This window comes from Globicephala melas, chromosome 7, assembly GCF_963455315.2.
Source record: "Globicephala melas chromosome 7, mGloMel1.2, whole genome shotgun sequence".
NCBI lineage: Eukaryota > Metazoa > Chordata > Mammalia > Artiodactyla > Delphinidae > Globicephala > Globicephala melas.
The window spans coordinates 28357999-28375836 of record NC_083320.1 but is presented as its reverse complement, the minus strand read 5'-3'; the positions used below and the strand labels follow the sequence as shown (position 1 = coordinate 28375836).

At 40.1% G+C, this 17838-nt stretch overlaps 1 protein-coding gene and 1 non-coding gene across 3 annotated transcripts in view; both read left to right on the top strand.

Moving 5' to 3' along the window:
• CCNYL1 (cyclin Y like 1) overlaps nt 1-16319 on the top strand; it is a 36913-nt gene extending 20594 nt beyond the window's left edge. Inside the window, exons 5-10 of one of the 2 annotated variants that reach the window (XM_030853528.3) lie at nt 619-654; nt 2839-2890; nt 3850-3969; nt 8206-8372; nt 11634-11796; nt 13348-16319. In XM_030853528.3, coding sequence (XP_030709388.2) covers nt 619-654; nt 2839-2890; nt 3850-3969; nt 8206-8372; nt 11634-11796; nt 13348-13464 — 655 coding nt within the window. In that variant the 3' untranslated portion in view covers nt 13465-16319. The remainder of the gene's footprint in view (nt 1-618; nt 655-2838; nt 2891-3849; nt 3970-8205; nt 8373-11633; nt 11797-13347) is intronic. The other variant, XM_030853542.3, reaches the window with a different exon arrangement.
• LOC115852898 (U6 spliceosomal RNA) lies at nt 14569-14675 on the top strand. The gene has a single exon (XR_004039302.1). It is a non-coding gene; the product is annotated as a U6 spliceosomal RNA (small nuclear RNA).
• Nucleotides 16320-17838: the final 1519 nt, after the last annotated feature.

The following is a 17838-nucleotide window of genomic DNA, read 5'->3' as shown; positions in this document are numbered from 1 at the left end:
AATGGTATACTGTGCAGTATTATGCTGTATTATTAGCACTGCTTATTTCAGGAGAGCTAGACCTATCATCAGTTTTGTGGCTATAAAATTTTGCTATTAAATTTTCTAATAATTATGTAAAAGTGATTTTAAGTCATTTTGGTATATTTATTATTTACTTTTAGGGAAATAATGGAAAACGGATGGGTAGGTGGATAGCGAACTAAATCAACTGAAATGCAGGGGCTAACAAAAAAAACCACACACACACACACATACAAACTACTATATGGCTTAAATTTAAGCATGTGTCTAGATAGATATAACTTGTACATGACAGAAAGTTTTGTGGGTAGAAGGACAAATGATGGGAAATATGTAATAATTAAATATTATAATAATCAACCAAACATGCCTTCTAACAGCATATCTAGCATTTTGGGTCTCCTAATTTTGCTAAAAGCCGAAGAACCTAAAACAAGGGGGAAAGCACCCATGTGGTACTGTTCTGAATTAGAGGATTTCAGGGCCACTGGGCCTCTGGAAGGTCTTCCCTCCTTGCTAACCCCTTTTTAAAAATGTCTTCAGGCCTGATATGATAAAAATCAGTTATTACAATGTATTTTTTTCCCTCCACAGTGTGACCTTAGCAATATATTACCACATAAAGAACAGGTGAGCTCTTTTAAAACCTATTTTGTTATTCCAGCTAATTAATTTACAAGGTATCAAGTTTAGTGTTGGGTAATAACTGTAGGCGTTACTGGCTTAAGCTTTTATTATTAGAGTGCTTTTATTACAATATTGAAGTGAATCATTTTTATCTTAGGACTCTTAATTCTTAAGTTACCGAGCATCCCAGAGTGTTTGTTTATATGGGTTATATTGATAATTTACTGTATTAGAAATTGAAATTGAGAATTTAAAAAATTAAATCCATTGTATGTTAAGACAGAGTTTTCCTTAGCACTATGGAAATTTTGAGCTAGATAATGCTTTGTTGTGGGGTGTTGTCCTGTGTGTTATAGGATATATAGCAGCACCCTTGGCCTCTGCTCACTAGTTGCCAGTAGCACTTTCTTCCCTCCACATTACGAAAACCAAAACTGTCTCCAGCCATGGCCAGAAGTCCCCGGGGGGGACGAAATCACCCCTGATTGGGAGTTTAACATAAGTCATTTTTTTTTAATGAAAAATAACTATTTTCCACGACAAAAAATGTTGAGAGAAAAGTATCTCCTTAATAGAAGACAGCTGATTCTCATATCTATTCTGTCTTCAGTCATTTGTTTTGAAGAAACAATATGAAGAAGATCCAGCCACGTGCAGATATATAGTTGGAAAAGGTGTATTTTTAAAGCCTTCAGATAATTTGGTATATTCTTTGATACTGTACCAAAAGTCTGCATGTGCTAGTTTCTTAAATTAGTTTAAATGGAATTCTAAATGATATCAATGAACTTGTAGTAAATACTATGTTAAATTAATACCCATTGATCTGTCATGCATACTGAGTAGATCTTTTTACCTGTACGTGACTTTATAATATTATACGTTGGTCATTTGGAAAGTATTGGTTCACATTTCTTTAGACAGTGTCAAAAACTCACTTTTGTTAGTATCACCACCAGTCTTACCAGAAAAGTCTTTTAAGTATTGAGAAGTTGTCAAGTTCACAATAGAAGGTACAAGTTTTCCAAAAATCCTGATATTCTTAGCTTGATGGCTTGAATTTTATCATTGGCAACAAGTAACTTTAGAGTTATTTTCCTTGAAGTGACAGGCTCACTTTGTTCATATTTGAAAGAATAACTGTCAGCTGTACATTCAAATAACGATGGTGTTCGATGAAAAAAGTGTTTCAAATAAAGATGGTGTTCTATGAAAAAAATGACTTACCACTAAGTCACAAGTGCTTTTCCTTAACACAGCCATATTTCAGTATGTAAAAGTGCTTAATGCATACTTTCCACTTATTCAGAATATTAAAAAGAAGGACCAAGGTTTAAGAACACTATTAATTTTTACTCTTTTATCAAGGATGTTCTTAAAGCAGAGTTTTAACTGCAAGTGGCAGTGAATAATTGAATGACTTCTAATTCAGTTTGGTACCACTGCCTTGATTCATGCTCAGAAACCAGCAGTTTTACCCACTTTTGCTTTTATACATCCATAGCAAATGTCACACAGTGTGAAGGGCAGGTAGTGTCTTAGTATTCTTATAAAAGCAGTTTTGACCTCTTGGGCCTCCCGAAGAGGGGATAGGGGAGAATCCCAGAGGTCTGCAGACCACATTTAGAGAACCGCTGTTTAAATGAGCACAATGTATTAGTGTGGTGAAATTTTAAATAAAAAGCCTGGTTTCTTTTAAAATAAAAAGACAATTACATTTTTAACTCAAACTATTTAAGAGACAGGAAGAAATACACAATAAGAATATAAAGAACTAAAGAGAAAAAAACAGGGAAAAAACCATGAATGTCATATTCACATTCATTGAAGTTAGAAGAATGTATTGCCCACCACCACTGCTTTATAAGATGTTCTTGCATATTCCAGTGTGAGGTTAGAGGAGTGAAAATATATTGGCTTACTAGCATTGCCTGTTAGGGAGGGTCAGTGCTTATTAAGGCAACTCTGGCTGGTTGTTGTAGAAAAGATTTCACGGAACTTGATGTGCTGAGTAAAAATAGGTCAGGAAACCTTTCTAAGGGCGGAATCCAGGAGAAGAGTTTATACTATACTGTTTGCTTTGTTGAAGGTTAAGCTTCCTCTACCCCTCTCTCTACTCCTAGCAGATATTTTACTAAGATAGTAACTCCTGAATTAATTTTTTAAATGCACATTCTTATTTTATAGAGATGCAGATAGATCCTTGGATATTTTTGATGAGAGATCACATCCACTCACAGTAAGTGTCAGTTTTATTGAAGTTGTACTTTTCTCTTATACAGTTGTGTTTATTTCATGCTGATTTGCTTTGAAATTAATTACTAGAAGAAAATTACTTCCTCCAGCTCGAAGTCAAATCCATCTTCCTTTAAGTCTTCTTCCCCCCGCCATGTTGTGTCTAGTCATTTTACCGAAGGCATGTTGTATAAGGGGTTGATGGATAAGAACCGAGTTGCACTTTGTATGAATAGTGAGCAGGTAAGTAAACATACCCAAGTAACAGAAAATGTATCTTTTGAAAGGATGATTTTCCATAACATCAAACAATATAAATATTTATAAATAAACCTAATATGGTAAGACCTTTAAGAAGAACATTAGAAAACTGTTTAAATTTTAAACCAATTAAAATGACCAAGTTTTAAAATTCACTTCTTCGGGTGCTGTGTGGCCATATGTGGCTGGTGACTGCTGTATAGGACAGCATATTCTTAGAGCCTTATGGTTACAGGACACTGGAAATGTGTGACAGAAAATGTGACATATGGTGATCAGCAAGACTTTTGAGCCTAAAAATATTGGGTTGGCCAAAAAATTTGTTCGGTTAGTGAATATATTGTCCAATAAAATTCTTGGTGAAAATGAAAGCTGTGTCTTTTATTTTTACTTAAAACCAGTTGAACTTTTTGGCCAACCCAGTAGTTTACATTTGGTTAGAATTCTGTGGGGAGGAAGGTGGAAATACATAAATTTTCTGAGGTTGTGCCTGTATTTTTCTTTAATGAATGGTGGTGAGTATTGGATCTCTGTGGTATTTTAGGATCCCATTGTTTATATTTAAAAGGCTACAAGACATGTCACCCAATCAAAATTCTTTTAAGGGGCACGTGGGCCCAAGTGTGAAGACTGCTATCTTAAGGGTACTTTTAAGTATTTTTCTTCAAAGGACACTTATATTGCATGTTTTCTCCTTTTCAGCGAGAAAAGGTTCCAGAGGAATACTTTAAGCATGATCCTGAACACAAATTCATTTACAGATTTGTTCGTACTCTTTTTAGTGCCGCACAACTAACTGCTGAATGTGCAATAGTAACTTTGGTAAGATTTTTTCTTTCATAAAGCATCTGTAGAAATTTCTGTCTTGTACACATGGTATGGTCCTGTTTTTCCCAAATGAAAGTAGGTTCCTGAAATGATCATTAGAACTTTATTAAGAGAAACCTATCAAAAGAAAGTAAAGTGTACACATTTGAGCTTTAATAATCATTATGATTTTAAATGTTGCCATTGCTTTTCTCATCACAAAACAATTGCTATTAAAGGCAGCAGGAGAGATTTCTGGCTTCTCCTTCCACACCTGAGGACACACATGCACGTGCAGTGCACACACGCACACACAGACGACGCATGCTGTGGTGGTAGGGTGGGGCGATAACTGAACTATCTGGTCCACAGGCAGAAACAGGTTCCGTGTAGTTTGAAGCTGAGTCCCAGACTGTACTGCCTAGGCAGTTCTGATGTGTGTCCTGATTGAGAACTACTGCCCTCAATTCTCTGTTCCTCGGATAATGGTGTTAACCATCCCTGCTGTCCTCTTACTGCCTGCATGTGAAGTTGCCCAGGATTAGGGTGCCAGTAGTGCTTCAAAAGGCTTTACTCTAGTTAGCCTGCTAAGCTACAGCTGTAAGGACCTTTTTGTCATCCATTCTGAATTCCTATGGTAAGATTTTATCATTTGAATAATAAATCATATTCAAGTGAGAGGTAGTTGGGATTGTTTTACTCCTCCCTATAGCAAACCTGTAGGGGGGAAAGTCAGCTGCATGGCCTGCAGGGAAGGAATACTTAGGCCATTCACTGCCTGCTCCTATCAAGGCAGAATTTAGGAGAGGAGGCTTGTCCTTTTGAAAAGAGACCCCTCAGTGGGTACTGGATCAGACACAGGCCTTTTCTTGGAGCTACAGGCCACTTGGAGTGCTTAGCACATACTTGAGAGAGGCAGGAATGGTGCTTGCATGTGGAGAGCTAGGAAATGCAGGAAGGAGAGCATTTGGGTTGGAAGAGGGGCATTTCTTTGTAGCCAGGTTAAGCTTGATGTACCTGCGAGACAGCAGAATGGCAGTGTCTAGTAATCATTTGAATATATAGCATTGGAGCATGAATCTGAGTTAGAGGGAGGGAATTAAGTGTAGCTGTTCAAATGCAGAGAAAGTATGTAAAATAAAAAGTGGGTGGGCTTCCCTGGTGGCGCAGTGGTTGGGAGACCACCTGCCGATGCGGGGGACACGGGTTTGTGCCCCGGTCCAGGAAAATCCCACATGCCGCGGAGCGGCTGGGCCCGTGAGCCATGGCCGCTGAGCCTGCGCATCCGGAGCCTGTGCTCTGCAACGGGAGAGGCCATGGCAGCGAGACGCCCGCGTACCGCAAAAAAAAAAAAAAAAAAAAGTGGGTAGAAGATGGATCTGTAGGGACTATCAGCACTTAAGGGACAAATCCCCAGAGGAGCCGCTACAGTGGTAGGAAACCCAGCAGAAAATCATAAGAGACACCAGGAGAGGTTCAAGAAGGAGAATGTGGTCCAAACGCTAAATGCTACCAAGAAGTTGCTCATGTCATAAATACCCACCGAATACCTACTCTGTGTCACTTTTCTACATGTGGGGGGTGGAGGAGAGAATAGGTTGGATAAATAAAGTTCTTGCCTTTATGGAGCAACTGTGGAAGACGTAAATGTTTTTTTTTTAATTGGAGTACAATTGATTTACAGTGTTGTGTTAGTTTCAGGTGTATAGCAAACTATGTTTTTTTTTAATGAGTATTTTTAATTTTTATTTATTTATTTTATTTTATTTTTTTGGCGGTACACGGGCCTCTCACTGTTGTGGCCTCTCCTGTTGCAGAGCACAGGCTCTGGATGCGCAGGCTCAGCGGCCATGGCTGACGGGCCTAGCCGCTCCGTGGCATGTGGGATCCTCCCGGACCGGGGCACGAACCCGTGTCCCCTGCATCGGCAGGCGGACTCTCAACCACTGCGCCACCAGGGAAGCCCCAATGAGTATTTTTTAAAAGGTGACTATTTCAAGTAGTGGTAAAAACCATGAAGAGAAAGCAAGGTAAAGAGATAAAGTGATTAGAGGGGCTTCCTAGAAAGATCAGGAAGAGCCTCTCTGAAGAGGTGATGTTTGAACCCAGCACCTGGCTGAACTGAGGAAGAGCAGGAACGCTGGCATTACGGGCAGAGGGGACGAGGGCAAGGCTCTGAGACAGGAACATGCTGTGTGTTCAAGGAAAAGCAAGGTGGCCATTGTGATCAGAGTGAGGAACGAGGGAAAGAACATAGGTGATGAGGTCACAGAAGGACAATGCCGTACCGCACAGGGCCTCGTAACTTGCAGGCCACGGGAAGAAGGTATTTGTTTGATGGGAAACCTCTGGCAGATCTGGAGCAGCCGCATAAAGTACTCTTCATTTAAGAGGCTCTCCTGGCTGCTTTGGGGAGAACAGACTGTACTCTGTTGGGAGGCAGAGTGGAGGCAGAGAAGTTAGGCAGTGGCAGCGATACAAGTCAGAAGTGACAGACAGAAAAGCGGTCAGGGTACCAGTGAAGGCAAAGATAACAAGAAGTTCTAACAGATTGGAGCAGGATAACTCAAGTGCAGGTTTTTGGTCCCAGCGACTGGGCGTGTGGCAGTGCTCTTTCAGTATGAGGGAAGGCCTGGGGAGTGGAGCTCTGGGATGAAGAGCTCTGGGTTGTTTGTGTGAAGGCACCGGTGACCATGGCAAGAGTAGCCTCTGTAGAGTGGTAGCAGCAGGAGGCTGACTGAAGTGGGTTAAGGAGAGGATGGGAGATGAGGACGCTGTCTGGGGGACAGGCGGGGGACAGGCTGGGGACGTGTAAGCATTCACACTGGAGGAAGCCTCTGACAGAGAGGGAGAAGTTGTTCAAAAAGAGACTAACTGTGCGAACAGTGTTCTGCGGAAGTGAGATGGGATCAACTTCATTCAGAGAAGAGTTAGCTTCAGTGAAAAGAAAGAAATCTCGCTTCCTCCGAGACAGGAGGGCAAGTGGGATAAATGAATATCGGCACGTGTACCAAGTTTGTCAGTATAAAGGTGAGAGGAAGTTGAGAGATTGCCAGTGTCGTTTCAGTGCCTCTGATTAGTCCCACAAAGTAGAGAGTTGAACCTTGCAGGGAGAGTCGTTCTTAGGGTACTAGAGAGTGCTGAGTTCTCTGGGGAATGGGAGCAGAATTTCACTAAGAACATATAATCTCAATACCCGTGTTTGAAAACACAGTAGAGTTTGGGGAGCGTTGGCGAATCTGAGCTGTCAATCTGATAACCCTTCAGAGAGTAAACATACTCTTTAAAACTGGACATTTTTCTTTTTGTCAAATGGCATATATACTCTTCTGCAGAGGTAACAACAAATCACAGCTTACCTCTATAATCTTTACTCAGCTGTTAACTCCATCCAGTTCTTTGTAGGATAGACATTTGATACATGTAAAAGAAACCATGAAATCATCTCACAAACCAGCAGGTTTAGAGGAGCCCCAGGGATACAGACACAGGCAGCTCTTCCCACCTTAAAACCAAAAGAATTGACTAAGCTGCAGATTATGGAAGACAGAAATGAATAATGAAATGATAATGGAGATGTGAAAAATAGGGGATATGAAAAGGACTACCCTTTGTATGCATGTGTGTTCCTTAAAAAGGCACTAAAATACGGGAATACTCCACAGTTGTAAAGCCCCTTTGTACTGCCTGTCCTGCTGTGCCACACAGCAGCCACTGGGAGGCTCTCTTGACCACCAGTTTTTATCTTCAAGTTCATGCCACAAAAGGACTGGTTACTCTGAAGAGAAGATAAAGATGTGCTCAGTCTTACCAGAATTTTACACACTCAAGCATTATGTAAAATCGCCATGCAGCCACCACCAGTCTGGTAGGTACATTGCATGTGGTAGGCACTCAAGCATTTACTGAACAGTTGAAATCGACCCTGGGCTGTATGTGCTGCCCTTTACAAGTGGGTAGGTAATAATACAATGCGTGTCTTTAGAATGCCCTTTGCCGAGATGTCCTTTCATTCCTGTGACCAAAATTCGGTTGGAAATTCACACGGGCAGAGTAGAAATATCAGACTAACAGAAACATCTGACTTACAACCGTGACCTGGCCTCTGGCCTTGGCTTGTCTGAGCAAAGTCTTTGCAGAACCTAGGAATAAAAGGCATGTCAAAAAGAGATGAAATCTGTCATTCCTAACAATTCTTATCACAGCACTTAAACTGAACTAAAATCAAAGATCAGTGCTCTACTTTTGCAGGTTTACTTAGAAAGGCTTTTAACTTATGCTGAGATCGACATTTGCCCCACTAACTGGAAAAGAATTGTTTTGGGAGCCATTCTTCTTGCCTCCAAGGTTTGGGACGATCAGGCTGTATGGAATGTGGACTACTGCCAGATCCTCAAGGACATTACAGTTGAGGACATGTGAGTTTGTAAGGTTACGGTGAACTTTGTAACCATTTTCCAATGCCTCATTTGCTCCCATAAAGTTTACATTTTAAGAAATGTTACATTGTGCAGAGAGCTGAAATAGACATAAAATTACAGCCTTCCTTCTATCTAGCTGTAGTATAACAACTTGTATTTCCCCTCATTAATTGGTAGGTCTTGATGTGTTATTGTTGTAATATTCTGCTTAATAAATTGAAATTATTTTTCTGGTGGTTTTTGCCAAACATTTTACAAGCTCACTACCAGAACAACATGGTACAGCAAGTAACTTCACAGCTTTCTTAAAGCTGTCTACCAGGTCCAGTCCATTTTTAAGGGGCACATGCCTGGTCTTTGAAGCAAGTGGCCACTGTTAAGGTCTTAGGGCCTCTAGACTACTGACAGGTTATAATTTCAACCTGAGTCACACATTGTGTATTTGCTTTTGCTGGTCTTTTCCTCCTTTTTATCTGAGGTTCTGTTGTTACAGAAACTATGATGTACAGGTAGCCACATATAAAGGTTTCAGATCCCTGTGTTCCTGTCTCCTCCCCTAAAGTCTGCTGAGTTAGGAAACACCTGCCTCTCAGGTAGGCCGGGAAGCATCACTGGGGCCTCACCCAGGGCACTCAGCAAACACAGCAGCAGCACTTTGTGGGGCCTTGAGTTAACTAGGCAGGTTCTCCTCACAGATGGCACGCTCACATTGGCATGAAACACCAGGCTTCCAATCTGGCTCTGGTGAAGGGCCCCAAGGGTGGGAAGCAGGATGAGCCAGAGAGGTAATTCCAGCAGACTCTTGAAGTGCCCGCTTGACAGTGAAAATGTCTTTGTGGGTGGCATTCAGGAAAATGTGAAAGGACACCTGTTGATTATATTGGACAGCAGAGGCCGATCAAGATGGCAGGCAGGGGCAAGAGTTTGTTTTTGTTACCTTTGCCCCTTACTCTAGATAATTCAGAATTACCAAAGTGCATATTTACAGCTGAAGCGAGGAAAGTTGTGACTAAGAGATGGGACCAGTGACTGTCAGTAGCTGTCAAAGTGGCTTTTGGTGAAAATGTCCACTTCGGTGATAATGTAAACCGGGTGGTCATGGTGATATTGCTGGTAGCAATCTTAGCAAACAGTGTAACAGCAGATAATGAATTTGAAATGAATAGAAGTACTTTTGGAAGTTGCAGAAACTAAAGTGACGTTGACCAACACTATCATCAGTCTTTAAACTGGTCCCTTGAAGGAAGGAAAATTTGTAATCATGAACACCATCCCTGCCCTGATGGCAGCTGAAATTTTCTCAGAATCTGCAACTGAGCTGACTGGGGCTCTGGTTCCAGGTACAACATCAGAGAACATGCAGGGAACTGTGTGGGTGTTCATAGATGTGAGCCCAGGAGCACTGGCGGCAGTGTCCAGCTATGAAGAAACTACTTCTAAACAACACTTTTCTGTGTAGAACAGAGAATCACCAGGAGTTATGTTTATAATAGGCTGCTTTTGTTTATGATCTTTGGAAGTCGGAAAGCATTACAGCAAAGTGTTTAATAGACATTTGTTTCATCCCTCTGCTGTTGACCACTATTTGTAATGGTCTCATTTTGAGTCTGAATTGAAAAATTGCTGCCTATCTGCTTTTCTTTAAAACTTTCTAACATCTATGTGTCTTGTTAAATATATATTTCCCTTCAAAAAAGTTAAACTGAGCAGCTGCTGTTCAGAAAATTTGCTGCACCTGTAAATGGTATGCTCTTCAGCCATCTAGCCATTTAAAAAACAACAAAAAACACAGAAGATGCATATTCTATAGGCATAATGCTTTTCTTCAGTGATTAAAGCTCTATTAATAGACATGTTAATCCTATGAAGTACTGTATTTCCACACAATTAAAATGTATTAGTGGAGAAAATATAAAAGGGATAGTGAAGTGCATTTATTCCTGTAGTAAATTAAGTCCTGATTAGCTGATTATCAAAACATTATCTGATTTACATTTCTATAGACTTCTGGCCGTATGAACAGGAAATTAATTTTGGAAGTAGGTTCAGTTAGGTTTAAAGTTCAACAAATGAGAAACCTCATTTCTGCTCATACTCTGCTCTCCATACAGGAGAACATGGAGCATTTGTTGATTTATCCAATGGATAAAATATTAACACTTTAAAACCAAGAAACCAAAGGTATTGTAAAATAAGCCACTCGCATGTTTGTTTGGGTATTTATCATTTTTATATAATCAACTCTCTAAAGTGATTGCTGTGAAAAGTGGTAAGATTTACTCTAATTTTATAGTTATTTACTTAAACATTTGGCAAGCAAATGGCTGGATATGGTCATATAGCAGAAGCCTGCTCCCAACACTCTGCTTTCCCACTTCATTGAATTCGCTCCCTGTGGGCGTGTGCAGTCCCTCCTGGCACCTGGCAGGGGGCGGTAGGTCTGAACATCCTGGGCTGCTCTCCTAACACCGGGGGAAAACAACTGCTCTATCAGAGGTCATACCCTAAAGTGGGTTTAGTCTAGCTGAGACATAATCTTACTGCCTTCCTAAGCTTAAAAAGTGCATCCTGTCCTGTCATGGTGACAGCAACTCACCCTAGTAAGGTTAAGGTGAACAGAAACTTGCATTATGTCCTTTGACACAGCCCCATGCATTGTGGCGGGGGCGGGGGGGATTCCCTTTCCCATCGAATGTAGCTTATTTATTTATTTACTTGAGATGAATCCTTGTTGCCTCAAGAGTTTTCCCCCCTCAGAGATAATAGCAGTGGCTCCCGATGGATCCATTTGTTGCCGTGGTGATGTGCCCACTCCTTTTGTTGGCTCGCCTCTACTTCAATAAGCCCCTTCCTGTCATCAGCCCGGTGAAAATGTCTGCAAGTTCTTCAGAGCTAATAAACAGCATACATCATTCCTTTCATCTGATCACTATAGCGGGGCCTTGTGAGTGAGTGTGGAGCATGAATCGTACAGCTGCACTAATGGAACTCTGAAGAATGAGCCCCTGAGTCAGCAGCATGAGTGCATAAGAGGGCCATAACCTCTTCCCCCTTGTCCCAAACTCAAAGTGCTGGGACGCAGAAAGGACCACAAATAGCTGTACCTTGTTTGAACATCAGGGTATTAATCCAGCTGGGTAGCCATTATTTGTTTCAAAACAGTATTTAGAGCCATCCTAGTAGCTCAGAATGGTATTTTTGAAGATAGCCCAGTTGACTAAAATTGTCCTGTGTTGGTTTTGTCTTCTCCTCCCCCAGGAATGAGATGGAAAGGCACTTCCTGGAGCTACTTCAGTTTAATATTAATGTTCCCGCCAGTGTGTATGCCAAATACTACTTTGACCTTCGCTCCTTAGCAGATGACAACAACCTGAATTTTCTATTCACTCCTCTTAGCAAAGAAAGAGCACAGAACTTAGAGGTAAGGCTGTGAAATCACTAACTGGGGTTTTCTGTCAGCCACCGAAGCCACATCTGTAGCTAAATTATATTAAGCAGTGATTAGGAAAATGGAAAGCTGTTAACAGTTTGAAGAGCTTATTAACCCGTTGGCATCATATTTCCTGTGTCTTTTATGGTTTATACAGGGATCTCACATTATAAAAAAAAAATTGTCTCTTCTGTAACCATAATTCAGAATACTTTAAATCATATTTAATCTGTTCTTAATGGTTTTCCATTTGAACCTCTACACTTAACATATAACCATACATGAATAATTTCTTAAAATTGTATCCCTAATCATATGTACCTACATAATCTACTTACCACTCTTAACTGTCTTTTTTTATATTATATAATTGATGTTTTGGACTATTTCTACTATTTCTACTGTCTTGATTTTTTAAATAAATAAATTTATTTATTTATGGCTGCATTGGGTCTTCGCTGCTGCACGTGGGCTTTCTCTAGCTGCGGCGAGCGGGGTCTACTCTTCATTGCGGTGCGCGGGCTTCTCATTGCAGTGGCTGCCCTTGTTGCAGAGCACGGGCTCTAGAGCCCAGGCTCAGTAGTTGTGGCGCACGGGCTTAGTTGCTCCTTGGCATGTGGGATCTTCCCGGACCAGGGCACAAACCCATGTCCCCTGCATTGGCAGGCAGATTCTTAACCACTGCGCCACCAGGGAAATCCCTCTTAACTGTTTTTTACTCAGCTTGCAGTTCGTGTGCGTGCGTGCGTGCGTGTGTGTGTGTGTGTGTGTGTGTGTCACAGTTCAGTCCCATGAGTTTATTAGACAAAGCATCGGTGGCTAACCTGAGAGACCTATACTTGGAAGGTAAAATGTGGGTTCAGATACTGGATGTAGAAAGTACATGAGTTTTTAATGTAAATGGTAACGTACATGGAACAAAGTAATATTTATGGCTTATGATTTTTGGTGGGTATACAGCAAAATTCACAACTGAAATGAACACATTTAAAATTGATACTTTCTGTGGTACCTTGGTGGTACTTTAGAATAAGATGTTTTTCTACCATAATTTATGTGCAAGTGAAATAGCACCTTTCAGCGCTTCAGTCATTAGACCTCTCCTACCTTCAGCACATACCTACCTCATTAAAATTTTCTTAGAGTATGTAATAACTAATGAAAATTGAATAGAAGTTGAATAGCTGAGTAAACACTGATTTTGCCCAAGTGTATGTCCATTACGTTTAAGGATCAAGTGTGTAGGTAACAGATGATATTGCTATTAGGAGCCTATCATTAGGAACCCAATTTTTAAGTAACTCCAAGTTATTAGGGCAAGTTATCCCTTGCCCCAGCAATCTAATCATAGCCCTTAAAGGTTATCACCTTAGAGAATTGTCAGTTAGTGTAGATATCAGCTATCCAAAGTAGCAGTAACTATGAACTATCTAAACGAATGTAGATGTGTGCCTTATCAATGATGCTTTTTTGTTTTTTTAAGGTCCGAACATTTTTTTTTCCCCTAATTGTACCTATGTTCTACCTGATTGACTTTCCTAGGCCATTTCCAGATTGTGTGAAGACAAATACAAAGACTTGTGTAGAGCTGCTATGAGAAGGTCTTTCAGCGCTGATAATTTCATTGGTATTCAGCGCTCCAATGCCATCCTCTCTTAAGGGAGAAGTGAGGGGTTGTAACATCATAAACCCCTCGTAACAAGGACTGGAGAAATATCACCTCTCCTGCTCAGAAACCAGCAAAGTTAGTATTTTCACCTTAAAGAAAGACATTGAATTCAAGAGACTCATGGACAAGCGAAGATTATGCTGTAGGAAAGAACGGGACCTCGTCAATGTAACACACTCTTCTGTCCTTTTTAATGTAAACAGAGTTACAAAAACCACTCCAAAGCGAAAAGCTCCCAATCCACGCACAAATATCTGCTTACTGTGTAGGCCGATAGCTGTGAACTATGTGAGGTTTTTTAATTAATAGTTTAAATTTTTAGACTTTAAAGACACTAACTATATAATTTTTCCTGTTTTTCTTGCCTCACTGTCCCATACTGCTGCATATTCCTTTAGAATCAGTGCAGTATTACCATTAAAAAATGTGACTCCTAACAACTCATAAAGCCAAACTTAGGAACAGACTGTTGTAGCATCGTTAGGTTTTGAAGGGTTCTTCCTCCCTACTATACCACTGAAGCTGCTAGTCATTATTGGCAATCAGTTTAAACCAAAAAGCTGCTGAATAACACTTGTCATCCACATTCTTTGCAGGCAGTACTTATTAGCATATTAGCATGTTTGGGATCATAAACAGAGAAAGTAGGTTATTTACTTACTTCTATTGGGTCCGTGCTGCATTTCTTGTTAACTATGATGGTGCTTCTGATTTTGTGATGATTTTCCTCTTTATTACATACTTGTATTAAAGGATATTTTCATAATTCCAGCCAACATGGTGTCCAGTAATTAACAAGCCGGCAGTGAACTAGAAGGTGTCCCAGAAGTCTCAGTGAAATTGCAAGCCTGAATATAGTGTGCTTGGATACTCCAGAACACTGTTGCAGAATTATAAATGCTACAGACTGGCAAAACGTCACTTGCAAGTTTAATCGAATTTCTTCTAAACTCATTTAGGTTTGTAAATTTTAAACATTAAGCTTTTAATATTAATGTTCTGTTTCAGCCCCTCTTGAGGATAGCAAACAATGGGCTGAAATAAAAAATTAAGAGCTTAAGGTCAGAATGGCCATCATCAAAAAATCTACAAACGTGCTTGCTTCGGCAGCACATATACTAAAATTGGAACGATACAGAGAAGATTAGCACGGCCCATGCACAAGGATGACACGCAAATTCGTGAAGCGTTCCATATTAAAAAAATAAAAATCTACAAACTATAAATGGAGAGGGTGTGGAGAAAAGGGAACCCTCTTGCACTGTTGGTGGGAATGTAAATTGATACAGCCACTATGGAGAACAGTATGGAGGTTCCTTAAAAAACTAAAAATAGAACTACCCTACGACCCAGCAATCCCGCTACTGGGCATATACCCTGAGAAAACCATAATTTGAAAAGAGTCATGTACCACAATGTTCATTGCAGCTCTATTTACAATAGCCAGGACACGGAAGCAACCTAAGTGTCCATTGACAGATGAATGGATAAAGAAGATGTGGCACATATATACAATGCAATATTACTCTGCCATAAAAGAAACGAAATTGAGTTATTTGTAGTGAGGTCATACAGAGTGAAGTAAGTCAGAAAAACAAATACCGTATGCTAACACATACATATGGAATCTAAAAAAGAAAAAAAGGTTGTGAAGAACCTAGGGGCAGGACAGGAATAAAGATGCAGACAGAGAGAATGGACTTGAGAACACGGGGAGGGGGAAGGGTAAGCTGGGACGGAGTGAGAGAGTGGCATGGACATATACACACTACCAAATGTAAAACAGATAGCTAGTGGGAAGCAGCCGCATAGCACAGGGAGATCAGCTGGGTGCTTTGTGACCACCTAGAGGGGTGGAATAGGGAGGGTGGGAGGGAGACGCAAGAGGGAGGAGATATGGGGATATATGTATACGTACAGCTGATTCACTTTGTTACAAAGCAGAAACTAACACACCACTGTAAAGCAATATTATACTCCAATAAAGATGTTAAAAAAATGAGTTTAGAAGAAATTCAATTAAACTTTCAAATGATGTTTTGTAAGTTTGTGGCATTTACACTTCTACAAGTTTCAAAGCTTAAAATTGCACTAAGACTTAAGGGGATACCTTGTATCTTCATAGACCTGCCCATCTCTTTCTAAAGCAGTCCTTTGCAAGGCTGGGCCGCTTACCTGCTTGATCACCTAAGTTTCTTTTTTCTAGATTTGGTAAAGGAATTATGAACAACAGTGTTAATTCACATGTAATAAATTGAAAGGAACTGGACCCTAATAGTAGTGATAGAGTAAGTGATACGAAACAGCTTTTCTATCCTATGTGTTAACCTGGCTGTAGGTGTCTCACTTCAAGTTCTGCTATTTAAGAGGAATCATGTAAAACCTTAGGAACCCTTACCTCAGGCTTTAAAAGGCAGGGAGGTCCAGTAATCAGTCTTTTAGGAGATGGGTAACGATGTCACCTAAACTTGAAATGTTAAAAAAAAAAAGTTAGTGTTCTCAAGTATGTGAAATCTTTCTCCTCCTACCTTCTCAAATGTAATCCTAGGAATTTTGCCTGTAAACAAAGCATTTCTGGGCCAGAAATACTTTCTCTCTTTATAGCAAGGCTGCACATTATATTGAGTGCTGCAGGTTCCATCATTTTTAAAGGACAGAGACATAAATGATAAATTACGGTATATAAAATATTACAATCTACCACCTCAAAAAATATTGTTTATGGAGTTTGGAGCTTCAAATACTGATTGCAGTTTTATTTTGAAAAGAATGCTACAACCTATGTGGTTTTTCTTCCTCATGTTTATATTAAAAGAAAAGCTAATAAACTCTATTTTAATTAAAATATATGGCTACTGTGTTTGTAACACTTCTCACTAGTCACATAACAACTCTGTCTAACTCAAATGTTTTCAATCAGCTCTGATAGTCGGGCCTTAAAGCATTTTCAAACTAACCATAAGTTGTTTTGACCCTTGCCTTTAGTTAAGATGTCATTTATTTCTTCAGCTTACGCTCTTTTCAACCTGAAGATAATCTAACTTAAAATCACTGGCTACAGTGCTCGGTGGCATAATGCATTCGATGGCATTTTTTAATTGTTTGTTATGGTGCCAAGATGGAAATGCACATTGAAAGATAAAAGTAGGTAAATACACAGAGAAAGGAATTACAGGGATACTGTAGAATCAGAACTTGAGTTGTTTGAGGGCTTCAAGCAATTGAACAGGAAAGAAAATGGAAGAACAGGAAGCAGTAGAATTGTGGTTGCTGTTAAGAGGGTGACTTTTTTTTTTTTTTTTTTTTTTGGCGGTACGCGGGCCTCTCACTGTTGTGGCCTCTCCCGTTGCGGAGCACAGGCTGCGGATGCGCAGGCCCAGCGGCCATGGCTCACGGGCCCAGCCGCTCCGCGGCATGTAGGGATCCTCCCGGACTGGGGCACGAACCCGTGTCTCCTGCATCGGCAGGCGGACTCTCAACCACTGCGCCACCAGGGAAGCCCCTAAGAGGGTGACTTTTAAACAAGCCACGTAATTTGACTTTAACATGCTATTTCACTTACATTCAGTTGGAAACATACCAGATCTCTAAAGTTTCTTTTAGACCCTAGCCACTGCACTTGAGCAATATTCCATCAGTCCTGATAGTATTGCCATGTTTTCATCCAGCTTAATTACCTTCCTAAGGTCAGATCTTTAACTTTGTTCTTGTTAAGTTGCTGACTAGGAGAAATGATCTTATTTAGTACAGAAGGGAAAAAAATCTATCACAAGTCACTGTTTATATCAATAGTTTGCACCGCGTAATAATATGCCAGTTACTAAGCAGAAATGCTGACATATCTCGAGTGGTCGAAGGTTTAAAACAAAAAAAATTGGGGTAGGAACATTGGACATGACTGTAGCTTCAAGAACAAGTTGGTAGAATAAGGAGAATCACTAAAAATTGCTTTTTCCCTTCAGCTTTAATTCTAGAGGCAATACAGCCATTTTAATAAATGGGAAATTGAGGCAAATTAAGGTAAAAATTTAAACATCACTGAAAGTAGGTTCTCCAACAAATATGGGGCATGGAAACTAGTTACTAATAGGGTGGCAACTATGGCATTTTTTTCCAGGATTTTATACCTAGGAAGGGTTTGTTCACTAAAGTAGTAAGACTATAAAAGAATATCTGACTACCTGAACTCAAATTTTATTTTTTCGCTTTTTAAAAAAAATTTTTTTCTCTAGTGGAATACTGACACGTGCAATTTTAACTCTGGTATATCGTGAACTGAACTTTTTTCTTTACAAGGAAAAGACAGAGGTTTGAAATGTATGTTTGAACCAAATTAAATTGCCGTTTTTGTATGTTAAATTCAT